This window comes from Urocitellus parryii, chromosome 15, assembly GCF_045843805.1.
Source record: "Urocitellus parryii isolate mUroPar1 chromosome 15, mUroPar1.hap1, whole genome shotgun sequence".
In the NCBI taxonomy this organism is placed as follows: domain Eukaryota; kingdom Metazoa; phylum Chordata; class Mammalia; order Rodentia; family Sciuridae; genus Urocitellus; species Urocitellus parryii.
This window is the reverse complement of record NC_135545.1, coordinates 7,121,432-7,144,825: the sequence shown is the minus strand read 5'-3', so window position 1 is coordinate 7,144,825 and position 23,394 is coordinate 7,121,432. Positions and strand designations below refer to the sequence as shown.

At 48.9% G+C, this 23,394-nt stretch overlaps 2 protein-coding genes across 4 annotated transcripts; one reads left to right on the top strand and one right to left on the bottom strand.

The window, feature by feature from the left end:
• Window positions 1-853: 853 nt before the first annotated feature.
• Nosip (nitric oxide synthase interacting protein) lies at window positions 854-17,096 on the bottom strand. Its single transcript, XM_026406411.2, has 9 exons — window positions 17,014-17,096; window positions 5,343-5,413; window positions 4,723-4,828; window positions 3,434-3,515; window positions 1,935-2,094; window positions 1,727-1,845; window positions 1,437-1,624; window positions 1,249-1,357; window positions 854-964 (listed from the first exon to the last, which is right to left on the bottom strand). The coding sequence occupies exons 2-9, from the start codon at window positions 5,410-5,412 to the stop codon at window positions 893-895; spliced, it is 906 nt and encodes a 301-aa protein (XP_026262196.1). The 5' UTR covers window position 5,413; window positions 17,014-17,096; the 3' UTR covers window positions 854-892.
• Window positions 17,019-23,283, top strand: Prrg2 (proline rich and Gla domain 2). Of its 3 annotated transcripts, none has more exons than XM_026406414.2 (8): window positions 17,019-17,166; window positions 17,929-17,983; window positions 18,531-18,695; window positions 18,989-19,170; window positions 19,359-19,398; window positions 21,331-21,478; window positions 22,260-22,394; window positions 22,721-23,283. In XM_026406414.2, exons 3-8 carry the CDS (start codon window positions 18,611-18,613, stop codon window positions 22,737-22,739), a joined length of 609 nt encoding a protein of 202 aa, XP_026262199.1. In that variant the 5' UTR covers window positions 17,019-17,166; window positions 17,929-17,983; window positions 18,531-18,610; the 3' UTR covers window positions 22,740-23,283. The 3 variants fall into 3 exon arrangements, with proteins under 3 accessions (XP_026262199.1, XP_026262198.1, XP_026262197.1); XM_026406413.2 differs by having other exon boundaries at window positions 17,162-17,166; window positions 18,599-18,695; XM_026406412.2 differs by lacking the exon at window positions 17,019-17,166 and having other exon boundaries at window positions 17,867-17,983; window positions 18,599-18,695.
• Window positions 23,284-23,394: the final 111 nt, after the last annotated feature.

Sequence of the window (23,394 nt, the reverse complement as noted above, 5' to 3'; positions counted from 1 at the left end):
TGCTCTGAGGCAGGAATGTTCTTTAACTTTATAAAAATTTCACTTGACTGCATGTTCCAGTTTTCCATACTACTCAGGGATCACTTTTGTTAATGTTTCCAAAAACAAAGCTTTAAGGGTCACAGCCCTCCTGGGCCAAGCCTGAACTCCACCAGGCCAGGTCCATGACTCTGCTCACCTCCACCCTCTCCCTTTTCCTCCCCAGGCTTCAACCCGCACAGTACTTCACTGCCTCTGGGCCTTTGCACTTGCAGTTTCCTCTTCCTTCCAATCCTTCAGCAGTCAAGTGTGAGGGAAGGTGTGGTCAGGCCACATTTTCTAGACTGAAGGACGTGGGCCCTCTTACAGGGCCTTGGCTCCTTTGAACGTCAACACACTTCACTCGAGAAGGCTCTTCCTGCACATCGCATGTGCTTTAAACCTGTCAGAAGCTGGGACAGGGGTGGTGTATTGACAAAGGACCCAAGGGATTTCTATTGGACTTACTAAAGTGGTGCTCTCACATGGTCCCAGTTCAGACTCTGACTTCTGGCCATCTCCACTGATTTTAATGCTATGCTTTTGCATCCAATTCAGAATTTGCTGTTTGTGGTACTGGAGATTGAACTCAGTTAGAACTGAGCTACATCCCCAGCCCTTTTTATTAAGACAGGGCACTAGTTGCCAAAGCTGGCCTTGAACTTACGATCCTCTTGCCTCAGCCTCCTGAGTAGCTGGGATTATAACCACAGGAGGTATCAGTGCTTAGTAAGTCATTGTGACAAAACATTCCACATTCTCAGCCTGCATTTTCCAGGTCGCAGGTGGCCTGCTTCCTCAGGTACCCCCCTCTGATGCAAATGAAGACCACGTGTCCAAGTGCACCCAGCGCTTTATTAGGTTTCCCACCGGGCTAGGCCTGCATCACAGGCCGGGACTTCTCGGCCTGCAGCTTCACTCCGGAGCCCGCGAATCCTGTGCCACCCTGAAAAAGGTGGGGAGAAGGGTCAGATGGAGGTGGCCCAGGTTAACCACAGGCTCCAGGTGGCACTGGGGTTCCAAAATCGATCAAGGTGAAGTACAGCCAGCAGGGAGATTGGGCGTGGGAGAGCCAAGCACCCAGGAGCCTGGCTGAAGAACACAGGTGGGTGGAGTTGGGACCGAGGGAGACTGGGCAGAGTTCTAAGGGAGGGAGGGGTGTGTGGAAAGGCAAGAGGCAGGGCCTGGGAAGAAGGGGAAGGGGAGTGGAAGAGGGGGCAGTCAGCTCACCCGCTGGAGCACAATGATGTCGCGCTCGGTAAGCTTGTCACCATTCACGGGGTCCACCATGTCCTTCCGAATCAGCTTCTCCACACACTCAAGGGTGACCACTGCTCCACTGCAAGGAAGGTGCCTAGGTCAACCCAAGAGCCACGCCCCTTAAGCCCACTCTACTTCCTCCCAGTCAGGAGACTCACGAGGGCCTCAGCACGGCACACGGTGTGGCATTGCTCAAGCTGTCACGGGTCACTGCGCACACGTAGCGCTCGCTGCGCGTGATGAGCCCCACGCGGTCCACCGAGTCATCGAGTGGTGTGAAACGCACAGGCGTCAGGTCCGACATGCGCAGAGGCTTCCCTGACATGGGGCAGGTCACGATTCGCGACTGCAGGGATGGAGGCAGGCAGCGTTAGCAGGGGGCTGGTGGCGAGATGACAAGGAGCCTGCGAGGATAGGTGGGGACCTCCGCAACACTGAGGGAGCTCACTGGCTTCTCCAGTTTGGTGGCCTTGGCCTCGGGAGTCAGCGACGGGATCCAGAAGCTGGGTAGCGCTTTGTCCTTGTCTTTGCTGGGGGGACCCACGCTGGGCCCAGGTTGGGTATCATCTGTGGGGGAGGGAGAGGCTCGGATGGGTACCGCGGGAAGCACTAGGCCTGCGGGGCCCCTACCCATTTGCAAGCCCACTTCCTGTCACCTGGGCCAGTCCCTGCGATGACCTTAGAAGTGAAAGGGTTGAGGGGCCGGCTCACGATGGCTGCCTCCTTCTCCAGGAAGCCGCGGACTTGGTCCTGGGCTGCTGCTCGCTGCAGCTTTTTCTGCTCCTCTCGCTTTGCGCCTCTCTGCTTCTCGTAGGCCTAGAGACCAGAAGGGAGTGAACCAAGCATCAAGTATTCACAGGCCACCCAGGGGAGTAGGGGTCCCCTTCATAGTGGGTAAACTGAGACCCACATAGTGGCCACTCTGGCAGAGGTTAGCCACTGCCCCAGTGCACCTTCCCCAGGCTGTCCTGTACTGCACATGGCCCAACACACTTGCTTGTCCCTCCCCTACTGTGGGACAATTAGGTCATTTCCCACTTGGCCAGTTTGGGGCTTAGTGTTGTCTTTGTCCCCTGACGGCAGAGTGGTCAATGGTCAAGCCTGGCTAGAGCTTGAATGCTGGGGCTCAAACCCCATCTTTGTCACCCTGTGGCCTGCCGTGACCTCTCCAGGCTTCAAGCCTGTTTTCCTTCTTGTTTTTGGTGCTGTAGACTGAACCTGGGGTGCTCTACCATTGAGCTACATCCCCAGCTTTTTTTTTTTTTTAACTGTGAAATAAGGTCTAAGTTGTCCAGGCTGGCCTTGAACTTGTGGTCCTCTGCCTCAGTCTCCAGAATCACTGCAATTACAAGGATGGTGCCTGGTGCCAGCAGGGCTTCCAATATGGTCACCGTAAGGGAAAACCTGGTCAGGAACAGGGCTGTGTGGGGGGACATGGGTGCGGAGGGAGCCATTTGAGACAGAAAGTTCCACGAGGGGACCAGAAATGTAGCTCAGTGGTACTGTGTACGTACAGCATCAACCTGACTCTCAGAAAACGAGGGAGGGGGAGGAAGGGTACAGACCCACCATGCCTCAACTATGGTGAAAAAAGGACCCCTCCCACCACCAAGTGGCTCTGTCCATGGAAGGCTGGCCCTGGCTCTCTGCTCTGAGGATTTGCATCTGTTTTCACCCCCCATGCACTCTGCAGGCTCCTCTGATGGCCCTGTCCACCTGTTTTACAGATGATGAAACCCAGGCCCACAGTGAAAAGGTGACATCCACCCACTTAGCAAGTCTTCACTAAGCACCCACAGCCTCAATGGGGACAAACTTGCTCTTTACCCCTGGAGCCTGAGTCTAGTGGGGGACATCAGCACACACGAGAAAGCACATGTAAACTGCAGCTATAACTAAAGAAGAGGTGACCAGGTCAGACCCAGAAGGCCGGGGACCAGGGGAAGGTTAGAGTCAGCTGTGTCTGGGATTTAAATCCGGAGAGCGGGAAGTTTTCACCAGGAGGGGGAGGGGCATAGCATACTGAGCAGCAGGACAGCACAGGCAGTGGCCCTGGGGGAAGGAACTGAGACCAGAAGGCCCAGAGTGGCTCTGCCATGAGCCCAGAGTCAATATCACCCACCCACCTGTTTCCCTTTCTCCCCATCCCCAACACCTTCATTTGCCTGGCGATCTCCTTCTTCTGGTGCAGAATGTACTCCAGGATCGCCTCCCGCTCATACAGGTAGCCATCTGGGCTGCAGAGAGAGGGAGGATGAGAGTCCAGGGACCTGGCCCAGTCATATGGCCAAGGCCCAATAAGCACCCATCCAACATTAATTCCCTGCCCTGTTGGTCCTACAGTACAGTATTTGGCTCAGTTCAGTTCTCTGAGATAAATTCTCCTTTTTTTTTTTTTTTTTTAATGGTACTGGGGATTGGCCTTAGGGCTTCGAGCACTGAGATATGTCCCCAGTCCTTTTTATTTTTATTTTGAGAAGGGGTCTTGTTAATTTTCCCAGGCTGGCCTTGAACTTGTGATCCTCCTTCCTCAGCCTCTGTAAGCGCTGGGATTATGGTTGTGCCCCACTTCTGAGGTAAATTCTTACACTAGTCCACGCTACTGATTCTCGTGGCTTTGGAGCATCTGTAGCTTGGAGGGGAAAGTCTTGTGCCATCGAGGGTGAACCCGGCAGGCCTGGGCTGCCCAGACCTTCTGAATTCCAAAGAAAGGACTGGTCTTTGACAGGCTCCTGGGAGCTTCTCTAAGCTCCTATAATGTCCTACCTGATAAGGGTGTCTCTATTTATCTGGGGACCGTGGGCCATGGGGTGTCATCTTGACCTTCAGAGTGGCTGGAGGCCAAGGTCTGCCAGCTGGCCATCAGCCATGTCTGTGCAACCAACTGCAATCAAAACCCTGGACACCAAGGCCAGGGGAGCTTCCTTGGTTGGTGATGCCCCAAGTGTCATCACACACAGCTCACAGGAGGATTAGCATTGGCCACCCGACTTGCACAGGATGCGCGCAAGCTCTGTCTGGACACCCCAGGTGCCTATTCCTATTGCTTGTGGTAGTCTGCCGCCTTTCACCCTAACGAACTGTCACTGTGGATCTGACAGGTTTGATGAGTTCTGTTAGTTCCTTTAGGGAATAACTGAACCTAAAGGTGGCCTTGGAACCCTGAGCCACGATCGGCTCTCTTTATCTTTGTCAGAACCTGTTGCCTTGCTGAAACCACTGCCTTGCTGCCTGTACCAGAGCCCTCCTCGTGGCCAGGCAGTGGTCAAGGTCATAAATACATGAAACAGGACCAGGATCAGCCCACGCCTCACATGAGGACACTGGGGCGCTGAGAGGCTGTGGGGCTCGCCCAGGGCGCCCTGGCCGTGTGGGCAGCTAGACCCATGCGTGAAGCCCCCTCTGCCTGGTTCCCTTACCCTCCCACCCTTGTCCCCAGCTCACGTCACCACAGGATCATGGCAGGGCTGCAGAGACAGGCAGCAGCAGTCAAAGTCCTTCACAGCGTCCCGGCTCAGTCGAATGTTCTGCGTCCCATAGCCCGACGCCGCTGGGGATAGATTTGGACAGTGATGGAGAGGCAGAGACAAGAGACATGCGCCTCCCCAGTGCCAGAGGAGAGAGCGCCACCAGAGAGCCTGGGGCAGGCAGGAGTGAGCCAAACAGGCCCGGCACCTCCATCCTGGGCTGAAAGGTGGTCAAGAGCTGATGTCAGCATCAGGCTGCGGCTGCACAGCCTGAGGGAAAGTGCTGGTTCCCAGAGGCGAAACAGGCCCCATGGCTGACAGCTTGTGCTGAGTCCCATGCTGTGCCGTGACCCAGTGCCTGCACTGCTGCGTCCAACCCCCTTGGACAGGCCATAACAGGTGCGGCCTCTCACAACCGAAGATTGGGAGGAATGCATAAATCCTGTGAGTGCCTCCAGGGACACTGGGCCAGGGAGGCTGTCACTCAGGTCGTCATGACCATCAAGTGCCTGGTGTGGGGGGAAGGGCGCTCGCAGGATGCTCAGTGGCAAAATCAGGGGCGCAGACTGAGAAGGTGACAGGCCCCCAGCTCAGTACCTGTGTCCTTCTTCTTCTCATGGTAGGTGTAGACGGCCCCCGCCGTGCAGTTCTTGCCATGCCGTGTCATCCTGGGGAGGAAGTGACAGTAGTAAGGCTGTGCTGACTGGATGCTGCTCACACTCAGGCCGCCTTTGTGGCCCTCAGAGCTGATCTCCCCCTTGGATGGGAAAGCTGGTACATACGGTCACGGTGCCTCCTCCAGGAAGCCCACCCACACTCACCTGAACTCACCCTAACATAACCTTTAATGACAAAAGAATTATTTGTTTGGAGGTGGGAAGAGGTGCAGACCAGGTGGCCTAGCTGTGCCATTCACATTTTTAAAAAAGACATCAACTGGGTGCAGTGCATACACTTGGAACCCAGCTACTTGGAAGGCTGAGGCAGGAGGATCGCAAGCTGAAGGCCAGCCTCAGCCTCAGCAACTGAGTGGCAACCTGTCTCAAAATAAAAAATAAAGACAGACACCAAGGTAGACTTCACTTCAGTCTAAGTAGGTAAGGGGCCCATCGCTGGTAAGCCCCTGTGGCTCCATAAGCCCACTCCACCTGCCTCCCACTCCCATCTTTATGGACTCAATTGTGGCCAAGGCACTAGTCTCAGCGCTTGGCCCCATTACTGTCCACCAGTCCACTAGCCAGTGATGAATGGATGGAGGATGATGGGTCTGAGAGCAGGTCGGAGTGGGGCTCTGCCTGAGGAGACTTGGTGCTGAGCACCTCTTCACGTGCTCAGTGATGACGGGCTACATATAAAGAAATGTCTATTCAAATCCTTTGTCCATTTTTATATCAGGCTACTTGCCTTTTTTATTGCTGAATTATAAGATTTCTTGACATACATGCTGAATATAAGTCCTTTGTCAGCTCTGATTTACAAATATTTTCTCTATTATGTTGTTTTTTCAGTTTCTTTTTTTTAATATTTTTCAGTTGTAGATGAACACACAGTACCTTTATTTATTTTTATGTGGTGCTGAGGATCGAACTCAGTGCCTCACACATGTGAGGCAAGTGCTTTACCACTGAGCCACAACACAGGCCCTGCTTTTTCAGTTTCTTGATGGTGTGTGACAAAAACTTTTTTTTTTTTAACTATACTGGAGATGGAACCCAGAAAGGCACCCTACCCTCAAGCTATACTCCCAGCAGCCCCGGCTTTTTTAATTCTGAGACAAGTTCTAAGTTGCTCAGTTTGACTTTGAATTTGCAATCCTCTTGCCTCAGTCTCTAGAGTCACTGGAATTACAAGCATGTGCCACTGTGCCTGGCAAGTTTTTAATTTTTATGAAGAACAACTACCTAATTTTTTATTTGTTGCTTATGTTTTTGGTGGTGTATCTAAGAAGATGTTGCATGAGCCAAGATTATGCAGTTTATTCCTTTATGTTCTTCCAGGAGTTTGTAGACTTAGCTTTTACACTTAGGTTTCTGTTCTGTTTTCAGTTAATTTTTAATATAGTGTGAGGCAGGGAACCCATTTTTTAGTCTTAGGTGAACACAGTATCTTTATTGCTATGTGGTGCTGAGGAGTGAACCCAGTGCCTCATGGCGAGCACTCTACCACTGAGCCACAAACCCAGCATTCCGCCACCCCTAACCCATTTTTTTTTTAAAAGATGAACTCCCTCAACTTGCATTTTTAATCCCACTTCTTTCCCTGTCACTCACTTTAACCCAAAGTTATATATCTATGTGCTCAAAAATATTTTAGTGATTACCTTGTTATTTCTCTGCAACAAAAAATATGAATAGGAGCTGAATATAGCAGCACACACCTGTAATCCCAGAAACTCTGAACACTGAGGCAGGAGGACTACAAGTTCAAGGCCAGTCTCAGCAACGTCGTGAGACCCTGTCTCAAAATTTAAAAATCAAGCCAGGTATGGTGGTACATACCTGTAATTCCAACAGTTCAGGAGGCTGAGGCAAGAGGATTGTAAGTTCAAAGCCAGCCTCAGCAATTAAGTGATGCTCTAAGCAACTTAGTGAGACCCTGTCTCAAAATAAAATATAAAAAGGGCCGTGGAAGGGCTGGGGTTGTAGCTCAGTGGCAGAGCACTTGCCTAGCATGCGTGAGGCACAGGGTTCGATCAGCAGCAGCACCACAAAAAAATAAAAATAAACAAAATAAGGTATTGTGTCCATCTACAACTAAAAAAAAATATTGGAAAAAAAAGGGCTGGGGGGCTGGAGATTGTGGCTCAGCAGTAGAGTACTTGCCTAGCACGTGCGAGGTACTGAGTTCGATCCTCAGCACCACATAAAAATAAATTAATGAAGTAAGGGTATTGTATCCAACTACAACTAAAAAAATTTTTTTAAAAAGGACTGGGGATGTGGTTCAGTAGAAGAGCACCCCTGGGGCTCAGTCTCTACTGCGGGAGTGGGGAAACAGAAAATTTATTTTTATTCACATGATCCTTAGGTTCTCAGTCAAAATATTCTTCTACGCAGGTGTAGAGGCACATGCCTGTAATTAGAGTGACTTGGGAGGCTGAGGCAGGAGGATCACCAGTTAAAAGCCAGCCTCAGCAATTTAGCAAGGCCCTAAGCAGCTCAGTGAGACCCTGCCTCTAAATAAAATACAAAATAGAGCTGGGATGTGGCTCAGAGGTCGAGCACCCCTGAATTCAATCCATGGTACCCCCCAAACAAAACAAAACAAAAGGGGTGGAAAGGCTATAGGTCAGTGGCAGAGGGCTTGCCTAGCACGTTTGGGGCAATAGGATCCATCCTTAGCACAACATAAAAATAAACAAAGGCATGCTGTCCATCTACAACAACAAAAATAAATAAGGGGAGGAAAAAGGATGGATTGGGGATGTGGCTCAGTTAGCTCAGTGATAAACTGCCCCTGGATTCCATTCCAAGTATCAAAAAAGAAAGAAAGAAAAGAAAAAGAAGAAACAAAATTTCTTCCAGATCAGTAGTTCTCTAAGTGTGGTCTTAAGACCCCTGTGGGCCCTCAAGACATTCCTAGGGAGTCTGAGAGGCAAAATTCTTATCATAATAGCATCAAGACATTATTTGCCTTTTTCATTCTCATTCTCTTGAGAGTAGTACAGTGGAATTTTCCAGAAGCTATGTGAGGTATGATACTGCAATACTTCCCTGCTGTGGGGAGAGCAGACTGGTACAACCACTTTGAAAATGAAATGTCAATGCCTACTAATGTCAAACATATGCCACCCTACAAGCTACCAACGCCTCTCCTACTTCCCTACAGAAGAGCATCTGTCTCCCACAAGACACATCCTAGAGTGCATTATTTGGAACTGCTGATAAACTAGAAAATACTCAAATGCCTGAGCATATGGATTAAAGGAACTGGGGCACAATCACATAATGGGAACACCCAGCAATGACAGCAAACAACCTACTGTCAGGCTGAATCTCATAAATACCATGTGGGTGAGAGAAGCCAGACACAAAAGAAAATTTACTATATGATTCCATGTATATGGAGTTCAACAACTCACAAAAGTAATTATGGGCTGGATGTAGTGGCTAAGGCAGGAGGATCGTGAGTTCAGTGCCAGCCTCAGCAACTTGGTGAGGCCCTAAGCAACTTAGTAAGACCCTGCCTCAAAATAAAAAATTAAAAGGGCTGAGGATGCGACTCAGTGATAAAGCACCCTTGGGTTCAATCCCTAGTACCAAAAAAAAAGTAATGTTGTCTTTAGAAACTAGGTTCCTTTGGGGAGCGGAAGTGGCTGGGAGGGGCCTCCAGGCAGCCCTATGAAAGCTTGCTCTCTTTCTAGATTTGGCTGCAGGTGGCATGGGTGTGTTCACTTTGAAAAGCCACTGACTATATGGTTGTTTTCTTTTCTTCCTTGTATTTGTTCTAGAAAGAAATTAACTGGGGGTGGGGGGGACCCTGCTCCTCTCCAGGGGCCCATCAAGCATGTTCTGGTTCTGCACTGTGGCTACCATGTTGTCCTAATATGATGCTCCCCCTTGATTTAACACCTGTGGATAGACTTGAGCATCTGCAACACATAGCCTTGTATCTAATGTCATCTAGGATGCATGCAAGGTTACATTTAGGATAAATTCTATCTATCCATCTATCTACCACCTACCTACTTACCTTTGTGGTACCAAGGATTGAACTCAGGAATGCTTTACCACTGAGTAACATCCCCAGACCTTTTTATTTTTTTTTAATTTTGAGGCAGGGTTTCACTAAACTGCTAAGCCTGGCCTCAAATTTATGATCCTCCTGCCTCATGCCTAGCTCATTTAGGATAAATTCTTAAAAGTGGAGTCATAGGCTCAAAAGGCATGTACATTTAACATTTGATGATCGTTTGTTGCTGGTGTGCCTCAGGAGTAGAGGACTTGCCCATCAGGTGGGAGGCCCCGAGTTCTATCCCCGGAACCATAAATAAATAAATGAATTGGCCCATCACTCTCCATGCAGACTGACAGGCTAACTCGCCTCCAACAACCTCAACCTCGCAGCTCCACTGACCTCGCGGCTCCACCACTGCATTTCCTGTGAACACCCCCAAGCTGTGCCCTGTCGGTGTAAATTATACTATGGAAAATGTGGCATCCAGGACAGACAAGAAGACACTGTAATGCCTCCAATCCACAAGGGACTCATCTGGAATAGTCAGTCCTACTATAATGCCATGTTCTTTCACAGCAATATGCAAAACTTGCAGTGCAAATCATGGGGTGCATAGAGGATATGGGGTGTGGCACGGCACTTGTAAATTGTCCAGGATGCTGAAAGACACAGGAGGCTAAAAAGACAGAGGTGAGTGGTTTTACGGGCATGAAATGGTTAATCAATCCATAAGCACTCCAAAAAACATGGCACTTGACCTTGACAAAGGCATGTGGTTTTCCATGGAAACAGGCAACGAAGGGGACATCCTATGAGTTGTTATGAGGTGGTGGAAGAGGGTTCTCTGAAACCTGATGGAAAGTTCTATTACAGCTGTGGATGGATGTGGTTCCTAACATATGTAGGGAACGGAGGTAGTGGTAGATGTTTCTGGAAAACGCATTATGTGTGCTTTGTGTATTCCTACACTCGTTTCCTCTGTATGTAGTGTTCTGAATCCACCTAATCTCTTTCTCATGGATGCATGGAAGCAAATGTGAATTTTTTTATGCTCAAATTGCTCCTAATATACCAACTGCATTGGAATAAGTTCATGTTTTTAAAATATTTGTTATAGAAAAACTGACTATACAAGCCAGGCCTCTCCTCTGACTTCCCAGGCCCTAAGCCTCCCAGTAAGTGGCCAGCACCTGCCACCTCCCCTTGCTTATGTGCCACCCACTCCCCAGGCCCAGCCCCCTGGCTTCCGCCCCAGCCCCCCAACTGCCACTCATGAAGGTCGTGTTGACCTCATGGACAAATTCCCCGCTCTATTCTTAGTTGTCAACTGCCTTGACCCTCTGTGGTATTTGGCACTGGGCACCCTGCTTTCCCAGAGATGAGCTGGCTGGGTGTTATGTGGCCAGGAACAGAGGTTTCCGTGTGGATGGGGAATGTTCCCTCCATGAGTAGGAGGACCTGAGAGAGGAGCCTTTTTAACTTTCATGGTTGGTATGAGAATGAACACCAGGGACAGGCTTGACCCCTGAACACGTGTCAACCCTTCAAGTCCCTGCTGTCATCAATTATCTAACCTCAACCACCCGTCAAACAGTCCCATCAGCATCTCCACTTTGCCAATGGGCCACCCGAGCCTTAGAAGGGGAACCATTTGCCTAGGTCAGTAGTTCTCAAAGTAAGGCTCAGGGACCCCAAGGCCCCTAAGATATTTTCAGGGAATCCACAAAACTACTTTTTCATATTACTAAACATTATTTACCTTTATTCTCCTTATTCTCTCACACCTATACAGCAGAGTTTTCCGGAGGCTGTGAGCTATGTAAGAATGTCGTTGCTCCGGTGGCTAACTGAATGTGCTATGTGCATTCTGTCTTGGGTTTTAAAGGTCTTTTTTCTTCCTTCCCCCCAGGATTGGGGATTGAACCCAGGGGTACTCTATCACTGAGTCACCTCCCCAGCCCCTTGTATTTTTTATTTACAGATGGAGACTTGCTAAGTTGTCCAGGTTGGCCTCGAACTTGTGATCTTTCTGCCTTAGCCTCCAGAGTAAAAAAAGTTCTTTTCTTATGCCAATGGAAAGAAACCAGGCACAAAAGGTCATATAGTGTACAATTTCACTGACAAGGAGTATCCAGAATAAGCCAAGTCAAAGAGACAGAAGGTGGATTAGTGGCACCACAGGCTGGGGGGTAAGGAGAGGAATGCAGAGTGACTGCTGGTAGGCACAGGGTTTATTTTGGGGGTGATGTAAATGTTCTAGAAACAGATAGGGGTATACAATACAGCCAATATACTAAAACCCATTGAGGGGCTGGGGATGTGGCTCAGGCGGTGGCACGCTCACCTGGCATGCGTGCGGCCCGGGTTCGATCCTCAGCACCGCATACCAACGGGGATGTTGTGTCCGCCAACTAAAAAATAAATATTGAAAATTCTCTCTCTCTCTCTCTCTCTCTCTCCTCTCTCCTCTCTCACTCTCTTCAAAAAATAAATAAATAAATAAATAAATAAAACCCATTGAACTGTTCATTTTTTTTTGGTACCAAGTATTTTATCAGAGACACCCACTGAGCCACATCTTCAACCCTTTTTATATTTTTTCATTTTTTTAAGTTGTAGATGGACACAATACATTCATCCATCTATCTATCTATGTGGTGCTGAGGATCAAACCCAGGGCCTCACACATGCCAGGCAAGTGCTCTGACACTGAGCCATAACCCGAGCCCCAAGCCCTTTTTATTAAGACAGGGTCTTGCTGAATTGCTTAGGGCCTCACTAAGTTGCTGAGGCTGGCTGCAAACCTGTACTCTTCCTATGTGGGCCTCCTGAGTCACTGGGATTACAGGTGTGTGCCACCATGCCCAACACAGGGTATGCACTCCAGCACCAACAACTTTTAAAAGTATCTATTTTATTTTATTTTCTGATATGGCAAATATTGGTTGACACAACTCACATAACCTGAAGCTCTTAGAAGTCCTTCGTGATTCTGAAGTTCCTGAGATAAAAAAGGGAGAGACTCCCTAGCCAAGGGTAGACGGGGCTGCCAGGCAGCAGGGCAGGATTTAGGGGAAACTCCAGAAACTGAGTTTCCACTCCTACATTCTTTTGTCTCCTCAGTCAGGCCAATTTCAAAATAGAAAACAGAACTACTGCCATCTGCTGTCACCAACATTTCAGAGGAAACAGCCAAAAGAGCAGGACCCACAATAACATCAATTATTATGTAGCATCGCCCCCACTTTACAGGGAGGCCACAGGCACACAGAAGCCACCAGCTGGGAAATGGCAGAGCTGGGATTCAAACCCCAGGCTCTGGGGCTGCCAACCCCCCCCCCTTTTTAATATTTATTTTTTAGCTATAGCTGGACACAATACCTTTATTCCATTCATTTTTATATAGTGCTGAGGATCGAACCCAGGTCCCCCCAGCACGTGCTAGGCGAGCGTTCTACTGCTGAGCCACAATCTCAGCCCTGGGGCTGCCCTCTTAACCAGGTACAGGCCACCAGGAGGTCCCATTCTAAAAATAAAGGCCAATCTATTTCTTCCTTGACTCAGTCTTCAAGATCCAGGGTATATTCTACTCTTTCAGCACTACTAATTCAGATGCTAAATTTTCACTGGAGATACTATTTTTTTTTGGGGGGGGGGGCAGGAGGTGGGGGTGGTAACCAGGGATTGAACCCAGGAGCTCTTAACCACTGAGCCACATCGCTAACGTTTTTATTATTTATTTTTTTACTTTTATTTTTTATTATTATTTTTGGTACTAGGGATTGAATTCAGAGACACTCACCACTGAGCCACATCCCCAGCCTTTTTTTGTATTTTATTTAGAGACAGGGTCTCACTGAGTTACTTAGCGCCCCGCTTTTGCTGAGGCTGGCTTTGAACTCCTCCTGCCTCAGCCTCCTGAGCTGGGATTACAGGCCTGCGCCATCGTGCCTAGCTTTTAGTTTTTATTTTGAGACAGGGTCTTGCTAAGTTGCTTAGGACCTTGCTAAGTTGCTGAGGCTGGCTTTGAACTTGTGATTCTCCTGCCTCATACTCTGAGCCACTGGGATCACAGGTGTGTACCACTGCACCCAGTTTCAGTAAATGACCTACATTTAGATTTCATAAATTGAATTGCAAACATTGATTCCCACACCCTGATTGTTCCATACTTAAAAGTTTTTCAATAATTGAACCAAATATTGGTGTTTAGATTCTGAAGAGTTTTTTTGTTTGTTTTTAAATATTTTGTTTTAGTTGTAGTTGGACACAATACCTTTATTTTATTTTCATGTGGTGCTGAGGATTGAACCCAGAGCCTCGCACATGCTAGACGAGCACTCTACCGCTGAGCCACAACCCCAGCCCCTAAAATTTAGCTCACTGGTCAAAGTAGCTACATATCAAAATGCTCCAGTCTCTTAGGACCTAGTGGCTGTTGTACTGGCCACCGTGAACAGCAAGGTGCTAAGACAGAACTTCTTAACAATATGCCCAAAATATACAAACATGGTACTAATTTCTTTTTTTTTTTTTAAAGAGAGAGTGAGAGAGGAGAGAGAGAGAGAGAGAGAGAGAGAGAGAGAGAGAGAGAGAGAGAGAATTTTTAATATTTATTTTTTAGTTCTCGGCGGACACAACATCTTTGTTGGTATGTGGTGCTGAGGATCGAACCCGGGCCGCACGCATGCCAGGCGAGCGCGCTACCGCCTGAGCCACATTCCCAGCCCCTGGTACTAATTTCTTAACATCATGCTTGGCCAGCTGGTGTTTGAATTACCCAGATTATCTCCTAACCACCTTTTCCTGAAAAGAATGTCTAACCAGTGGCTCTTTAATGGTGGGGTCAGAAGTCCTTCAAGAACCTAAAAAATACTATATACTTTCTCCCAAGAATGTTGTAGACCAAATAGGTGTTCTGGTGCACGCCTATAAATCCCAGCTACTCTGGAGGCTGGGGCAGGATGACAAATTTGAGGCCAGCTGGGGAACTTAGCAAGAGTGTCTCAAAATAAAAAATACAAAGGGCTGGTGATGCTCTCAGTGGTAGAGCACCCCTGAATTCAATCTTTCATGCCCAAAAAAGAAAGTATAAAGACAAAAGACAAGTCAGTTTTAAAATGGGCAAAGGGGGCTGGGCTTGTAACTCAGCAGTAGAACACTTGCCTAGCCTGTGTGAGGCACTGGGTTCCATCCTCAACACCACATAAAAATTAATAAAACATAGGTATCATATCCATCTACAACTAAAATATATTTAAAAACAATTTTTTAGTTGTTAATAGGCCTTTTATTTATTTTTATTTATTTGTATGTGGTGCTGAGAATTGGACCCAGTGCCTCACGCATGCTACACAAGCATGCTACTACTGAGCTGCAACCCTAGCTCCTAAAAAATATTAAAAGAAAAAATAAAATGGACAAAGGATTAGAACAGACATTTCTCCAAAGAAGATCACAATGGCCAATAACACACATGAAAAGACTTTAATATCATTAGTCATTAAGCAATTACAATAAAAACCACACTGAGATACCAATTTACACCCCGTTAGGATGAGTACAGCATGACCAAAATGACAGATAGTAATTAGTGTTGGTGAGAATATGGAAATTGGAACCCTCACAAATCACCATGGGAATGAAAAGGGGTGCAGCCACTTTGCAAGTTCCTCAAACCCTTAAACGGTCAGTATTTACCCAGCAATCCCACTTCTAACAGAGGGGAAAATGTATGTCCACATAAAAACTTGCACAAAAAATTCTGACAGCATCATTATTCATAATAGCCCCAAAGAGGAAACTCTCTGTCAACTGATGGAGACAATGTGGTCTATCCTTTACAGTGAAATATTATTCAACCATAAAAAGAATGAAGTACTGCTATATGTTACAACACTGGAGAACCTTGAAACAGATGCCAGGTAAAAGAAACCCACAGAACACATATTGTATGCATTTAAGTGAAATATGCAGATTAGAGAAATCCACAGAGATAGAATGGAGATTAGCAGCTGCCTAAGGCAGAGGTGGGGGTGGAGTGGAAAGAACTGGGAAAAAATGTGGAATGAGATTTCTTTTGGGGATGATGAAAATATTATAAAAGTGATAATGGTGACAGTTGCACAACTCTGAACATGCTAAAAACCACTGAACTGTGTACACGTTAAATGGGTGAACTGTGTTACATTAATGTTATTCCACTAAAGCTGATTAAAAAAAAAAAAAAAAAAACAGATGGTTGGCTGGATTTGAGTTGGCCCTACAGACTGTAGTTAGCTGACGATTAGATGGTGGAACTAGTGAAATGAAACTCTAAAGAAGCAAAAAGAGCCAGGTGCGGGACTGGGGTTGTGGCTCAGCAGTAGAGCATGGTAGCCTCCCACATGAGGGGGTCCTGGGTTCGATCCTCAGCATCACATAAAAATAAACAAACGCAATAGAGGTATTGTGTCCAACTACAACTAAAAAAAGAAAGAGCCAGGCGATGTGGTGCACCCCTGTAATTACAGCGACTGGGGAAGCTAGAAGGATGGCAAGTTGGAAGCCAGACTCAGCAACTTAGTAAGACCCTGTTTCAAAATGAAACGTGATGTAGTTCAGCGGTAGAGCATCCCTGGCTTCAGTCCTCAGTACAAAATAATAATAAAAGTAATAAAATAAAATATAAAAAAGAAAAAGAAATGAAACAAAAAAAACCCAAATTCTGATGGTGAGATGACCCAACAGAATAACTGTTTCAGTTACACCAAGGGGGTAAAAAAACCAAAACGGTGGAGCGAAGAGGGGGCTGGCTGTTCTACATTTGAGAGATTTAAGCCTGACAAGGTGGCCCACACTGTAATCCCAGCTACGGGAAAGGCTGAGGTCGGAGAATCGCAAGTTCAAGGCCACTTTCCACAATTTTACTGTCTCAAAATAAACAGTAAAAGGGCTAGGGGTGTGGCTCAGTGGTAGAGCACCGCAAAAACAAAATGAAAAAAAAAAAAAAAAAAAAAAAAAAGGTCTGGGAGACTAGTTCGGCAGAAGAGCGCCCGTGGATTCAGTATTGGGGCGGGGGGATCTTGAACATTCTCATAACAAAATATTAATACCGATCCTTCAAGGTCCAAATTCACACCGAATCGACAGCACAGTTAGGATGCAAACCAAGGACTGTCTGATCCCAAAGCTCCACAAAAGAAAAAGTTAACCCCTACACCAACCTCGAGAGGGAAGAGACTGTCACAGGGGTACAGAGAAGGCAACCGCAGGTGGACTGCACAATCCACTACTGCCCGCTCGCCCTCCTCACCCTAGTGAGGCCTCCTTCCTCGACTCCCACTTCTCAGAGCCCCGGGAATCCCAGCTCCTCCTTCCACTGGGACCTCCGACCCATCGCCAACAACCGCCAAACTGCCCGAATGAGAGCTGGCTACTTCCAGAGGATGCTGGAAGATGTAGTTCAGCCTCCAGCTTGGATCGTCGGGAGAGCTCGAGTTATGACAGCGAATCGAGAATTCGAAATATTGCCCCTGTCTCCCTTAGAAACCCAGGGAGATAGTCCGAGAAGGACCGCAGCAACATTATCCCTCCAACTCCTAGAACTCACCTCACAATCGACGCCGAGTCGTCGAGTCGCTCCGACTGTGCCCCTACACCGGAAAGAAGTGCTGTTTTCTCACTCTGTTCCACCTACTTCCGCCCGGCCGCAGATACCGGAAGTAAAGGTGCCCCTAGCGACGGGGGTGCCTCTACTAGCTGGGTAAGTCCTTTCTTTTTTCTCTTCCTCCCTCCGGAAACCTGAGAGACAACTCGAAGGTTCCGGTTAGTGAAACTGGCGCGACTATGGCGAACGCTTTATATATACTAGGCATTTCCTAGAGCGGACGATTTCCTATTTTAATTCCAATGCTTTTGAAACTCTCCAAGCCAGATTTCAAGGACTAACCACCTCTCCTTGAGATTGGGATGCCTACATCCCCAAATATAGTATTTATTTTTCATGCTATAGCTTAACAGGTAGAGAAGTGAGAACACCTCTGTTCCCATTTTATAGATATAGCAATAAAGACATCGTAAGTCAAAGCCATTGAAGTCATCCTCAGAAAATAGTGATTTATTGCGGTATCGCCCGACTATACCAGGGACCAAGACATATCGTTTCTGTCAATTCTAGGTATCTGGAGAACCAAACATTTATTTCCCTAGCTCAGCCAGGCAGGTTCCCACCGGCTAGCCGACCCCTAAGGGGTCGGGAGTGGGGGTGGGGGTGTGGGAGGAGTCGATGCAAACCCAGTCCCCTAAATGCCCAAGGGTATTGGGGAGGTCTCTAAGGAGCTCTGGCCCTTAGGCCCTTTGTCCTAAGGTCCCTTTAAATACTTTGTCCCTAACCTGAGTCCCGCCCAGGGCAGGTAATCACAAGCCCCGCCTCTCTGCTAGAAACCGAGTCTGGTTACCGGGAACCAAGTACCCCTTCTCCCTCCCCCCGCCCCTCTCCCCTACCCCTTTTCACCTCTGGCTACAGCTGGCTGAAGAGATCCCGATTAAGGAGGAGGGGCAGTGCTCACAGGTCTGGGCAGGTAAGTGAATATTCCTAGAGGCAGAACCTGGTTTGAAGACCCTGGTTTTCTTGCTCTCCACCACTTTGAGGCCCAGAAGTTTGGGACCCCCAGACCCAGGAGTCCAGAGCCCCTGTTTTCTCATGCCCTCTAACTCCAAAATACAGAACCCTTCCACTCCTGTAGTCTTTGATCTCTGTGAGTGGATGTGGCAATGGGCAAAGGAAAGTGTAGGTGGAAATTGCGAAGAAAGACGGAACTGATCACCACCGGACCTGTTTATGAGCACCTACTAGGTGCCAAAACCAGTTGGGTGCTGCGGACACAGTGGAGGACAAGCACTCCTGTGCTTATCTCTAGAGGAACTCGGCCTTCCTCCAAATACTGGCTCTGACATTTGCAAACTGTATGACTATGGGTGTTATTTTACCTCTCTGGGCCTTGGTTTGCTCATCTATAAAATGGGATAATAATAGGACTGCTTTGAGAATTAAAATGAGTTGATACAGGTCCGCAGAATGCGGGCTAGCTAAGTGCCAGTTCTTACTTTCATGCATGACGAGTCCAGGAAGAGAAATCCTGCCTCATTCCCCAGGGACTGAGGCACCTGTCATCTATACTGTACTTTGTTCCAAGTGTCCACAAAATATGAAGGGCCACCCTTCTCTGCTGCTGCTCTGTATGGGATTGACAACCTGCCTGGATAACTCACCCAATGGAAAGCAAGACCAAAGTGAGTACTGGGGGAAGAAGCTGTGTGCCGAGGCCGGACCCAGGAACCCTGCTGCTGGTCCACTCTTCCTTGCCCCAGAATGGAAAACCAGCCCGTCTTACCTCAAACCCGGGCGTCAAAGCCCCTTCCCAGCCCCTTCTCCCAGAAGACCTCATCTTATGTCTGCAGCTCTAGGGACTCTCTATTTTTCTTTTTCTTTCTTGTTTCTTCCCTCCTTCTTCTCTGGGGCTCAAACTCAGTGCCTCACATGTGCACGGCCGCACCCTACCACTGGGCCCTATGCTCTTCTTTAGGACCAGACTTCTTCTTGGATTCCACAGAGGCCCAGAGTTTCCTGGGTAGCCACAGGCGGATTCCAAGAGCCAATCACTGGGACTTTGAGCTGTTCACACCAGCTAACCTGGAGCGGGAGTGTAATGAGGAAAAGTGTTCCTGGGAAGAGGCCAGGGAGTACTTTGAGGACAATACTCTGACGGTGAGGGCTGGGGGTGAAGGGGACTGGAGTTTGGGGCCCTTTGTCTTCTCCATGGTGGAGGTGGGAGGTCCTGGCCCTCAACTTCCTCCTCCTGCGGGTCTTAGCAAGGTGGACTAGTTTTGGGGTGTTGTGGATCCCCCACTTGATTTGCTGTCTTCCCTCCTTCTTCTCCACCCCTACCCCTCAAGGACCGCTTTTGGGAGAGTTACATCTACAATGGCAAAGGAGGTGAGTTCCGGCTGAAACCTTTTGTTCCAGGCAGCCCCTTCCCATGGAAGCCAAAGTAATGGGAAATTAGGCAAAAGAATTAGCTGCCCTCACCCTTATTAAGGAGACCCCTCCCTTGACACTGTAGCCCCTGTCTGAGACTCACCACACATACCCTATTAGCTTTCAGGGGAGGCCCCATGTCTCCAGGAAAGGGAACATGCCATGGAGGGAAGAGCTTAGCCCTGGAGCTCATTAGAGGGGCAAGTGCACTGAGCCCCAGCCCCTTTGGGGTTTGCTGGTTACTAGGGGGGGCTGCTCCTTAGCAACATGGGCAGAGCAGGAGGCTTGGCCATCCTTACCTGTCCAGTTTACCCACCCCCGGCCCCTTTTCTGAGTTCTGAGGCCCCATCTTGGCTGCAGCTGTTGCTAAGGGGGGCTGCTCCTTAGCAACGGGGCCTGGTCAGGCCAGACTGAGGAAGCCTGAAGCACTACCTGGCTGGCTTCCCCTCCCCCACAACCCCAGCCCAGCTTCAGTGGCCTGGTTGCTAAGGCGGCCTTCTCCCTAGCAACTGCGCCTAGCTGGAGGACCCAAGGCTTCCTGCCCACTGGAGGATCCCCCTCTGGGTACCAGATGCCCCACCCCCTGGTGGCCTGGTTGCTAAGGTGAATGCACCTTAGCAACAGGCCCTAGGCCTGGGCTGGAGTCCTCACATTGGAGCCTGGTTGCTAGGGGAGGTAACTCCTTTGCTACTGTACTGGGGAGGTCTAGTGGTTCCTTGAATCTACCTGAAACCTGCTTGAATTGGAAGGACCTGCCTTCTCAGTGCAGGGTTTTCTTAAGGAAGTCAAAAAGTCCCAGTGATTTAGTTTGAAGGAAGCCCCTCCAGCCCCCACTGTCAATAAAACTGCCCCCAGAAGTAAGTGCCAGCAAAGCCTCACAAAAGAGGTCTCCCTGTGCTCCCTCAGATTAGCAACAGGTCCATGTGAGTTTTGGACACATAATTATTAGGAAGTGTTCCCTAAATTTCTCTATGAAGTGAACGCTTCCTAGCTTGTCTGGTAAACTCGGAAACCTTCCTGTAGATTTTGTTCTTCCTTTAGAGTTGAGGCCTTACTTCTCGGTGGCCTGGTTGGTAGAAGGGGTTGCATTCCAGAGCAGGCAGAATTGCCAGATAAAATATAGGAACCCCACCTCCCCCTGACTCCCGTGCTTCCTGCAACAGTTAAATTTAAACTTAAGATATACAATGAATAGTTTTAAAAGTATAAGTGTATCCTAAATACTGCATTGGATATTCTTTTTTTTTTAAATTGTTTTTTAGTTTTAGGTGGACACAATATCTTTATTTTATTTTTTATGTGGTGCTGAGAATTGCACCCAGTGCCTCAGGCGCTACCACTTGAGCCACATCCCCAGCCCCTGGATATTCTTTTTTTTTAATATTTATTTTTTAGTTGTAGTTGGACACAATAACTTTATTTTATTCCTTTTTATGTAGTGCTGGGGATGGAACCAAGGGTCTTGAACGTGCTCTACCACTGAGCTACACCCCAGCCCATTGGGTAGTCTTATACTGAAACTTATCTGTTGTGTATCTAAATTTCACATTTAACTGGGTGTCCTATATTATTATTGGCTAAATATGGCAATGCTCAGTGTAGGGGCCTCTTAAAGCCACCTGAGCTCTGTACCCTATCTTCAATGTGTCAACTGCTCACTGAACAGATGGATCATATGGGAGGTTGTGGGGACCAGGATAACCCATATCCAAGCAGGGTCTATGTTGTCATAGGGATTTAATTCCCCTTTTTTAAATCCCAGATGAAGTTATCACAGGCTTTTATGCATTTGAGCTCACAGGGTGTTCACAACCTGTGAAGTAGGGGTGGGGCGATTTGGATATTGGAGTGGTCAGCAGTCTCTGAAGCAGTGGCTCCCTCTATCCACAGGACATGGACGAGTGGACATAGCAGGCCTGGCGGTGGGGCTGACCTCCGGCATCCTGATAATTGTCTTGGCTGGCCTGGGAGTCTTTTGGTATCTGCATTACCGACAGAGCCAGGGCAGGAGCCAAAGTCAGCAATCTTCTTCCCAAGAGTAAGGGGGCTTCAGGAGGGAGGGGCCAGGGGAAGAGAACAGGGGACAGAGAGAGATTTGACCTAAGAAGTTGGGGGCAGGATGGCACTGATAATAGAAACGTAGAGACAGGCACATGGAGAACATGTCTGTCAGCTGGCTCGGGTCTAGTTCGGGCAGCTGTCAGGCTAGTAGTAGGAGTTCTGTCAACATTTGCTGCCTGCCTATCTTTGGGTACCAGGTTTCTGTGAGATTATCACTCCAATATTGTACGTGATGAGACTGTTTTTGTGCAGCTTGTGAGCCATGGTTGTCTATGGCATGTCAGTTTCCATGGTGACAGGGTGCAGCATGTGTTGTGTGTGCTGTAAGTTGTCTAGGTGTGTCTTTCTCACTAGCAGGGTCTCAGAGGATATCTAAGTGTCCTAAGTTGTAGAAGTATACTGGGTTTTGGGGGGTGTTTAGGATGAGTTATCTGGGAAATTTGTGATCCAGTGTCTCTCTGGATCTGCTGAGTTCTGTTTCTGTGTGTGTCTACTTACCTACCTCTCTGCAGGCAGTTTCTCTATTACTCTGCCTGTATCTGGTGTGTTTCAGTGTCTGAATGACAGCCTGCATCTGTAGTTTTGGATTTGTGTCTGCTTGTCCATGTACACCTGTTCAGGAGCTTTTCTGCATGTAGGGATAGGCTGAAGGTGACCCTCCTTTCCTCTGGTCAATCCTTCGTCCCCCTGTGTTTCCTAGTCTGTTTCCTCTCTATCCTGTAGGTTCCTCCTGCTAACTGCACCTTTTCTGTCCCCAGGGCCGGACTCCTCAGCCCTCTGAGCCCTCCAACGCCCCTACCTGCACCTCCACTCCTACCCCCAGGCCTCCCCACCTACGAGCAGGCGCTAGCAGCCTCTGGTGTGCACGACGCACCTCCACCCCCGTACTCAAGGTACTGGGAGGGCTTCTATCAAGGGGCGGGGCGATGAGGGGGAGGGCACTGTCGGAGGAGGGGCGTAGGTCTAGGGGCGGGACTTGGAATTTGGGGCTTATCACCGGGGGCAGGGCTTGGAGTGCGGGGGTGGGGCTGCATGCAATTGTCTGTAGGGGCGTGGCCCAGCGTTGTGAGAGAGTAGCAATATCAGGGGGTGGGGCTTATGCCCAGAGGGTCAGGGATTGGCTGAGAAGCCAAGGGCGGATCGGTGTGGTCTCGGTTGCGGGGGTGTGGGGTGGGGACAGCCGGATCCTTGACTCTCCTCCATGCCCCTCCCCTTGTAGCCTCCGGAGGCCTCTCTGAAGATCTGCTACAGAGTCCCTGCTGCCCGAGTTGTGCCCCTGATTCACACCGGATTCCGGAAGTCCCCAGGCCTCTTAGATTGTGGAGTTGAGCTTGGGGGTCGGAGGGATTAGGGGTCGTTCGACCCGAGGCCTATCCCGTCACACGTGTTTCCGCCGCTTACGGATACACGCACGTCCCCGGCCGACGTGTTGCGGAGTCAAGGACCTTGCCCCTTGCGTGCCCCCAGGCTCTCCCGACTTGGGGCAGTCGACCAGTCCCGCCCTCGGTGTAGGCAAGCGCGCGTGGAAACTCAGACCCAGTCCGACAGGCCGGGTGTGTGGTCTTGCGTGTGTATCAACCTTCTCCCTCGGATGCCACAGGGCACGCACACGCGGAGAGCCCCGCCCGTGCACCCTCGAGTCTTAAGGTAGACTCGGTGCGCGCACAGGGACGCCTCGTAATCCAGAGAAAGGGTAGGGGGATATATTTAAAAGTGTGGTCGGCGGGGACAGGCTCGTGTTGTATCGGGAAACCGGACTTGAACTGTTCCCCTGGATAAAAACCCTTTGGAAAGGAAATTTTAAAAGGATGAAACAATAAAAAATAAAAATCTCATGAACTGAACCGCGTTCCCGGGCGCATCTGCGCGCGGTGGAGCTGATTTTCTGTACAA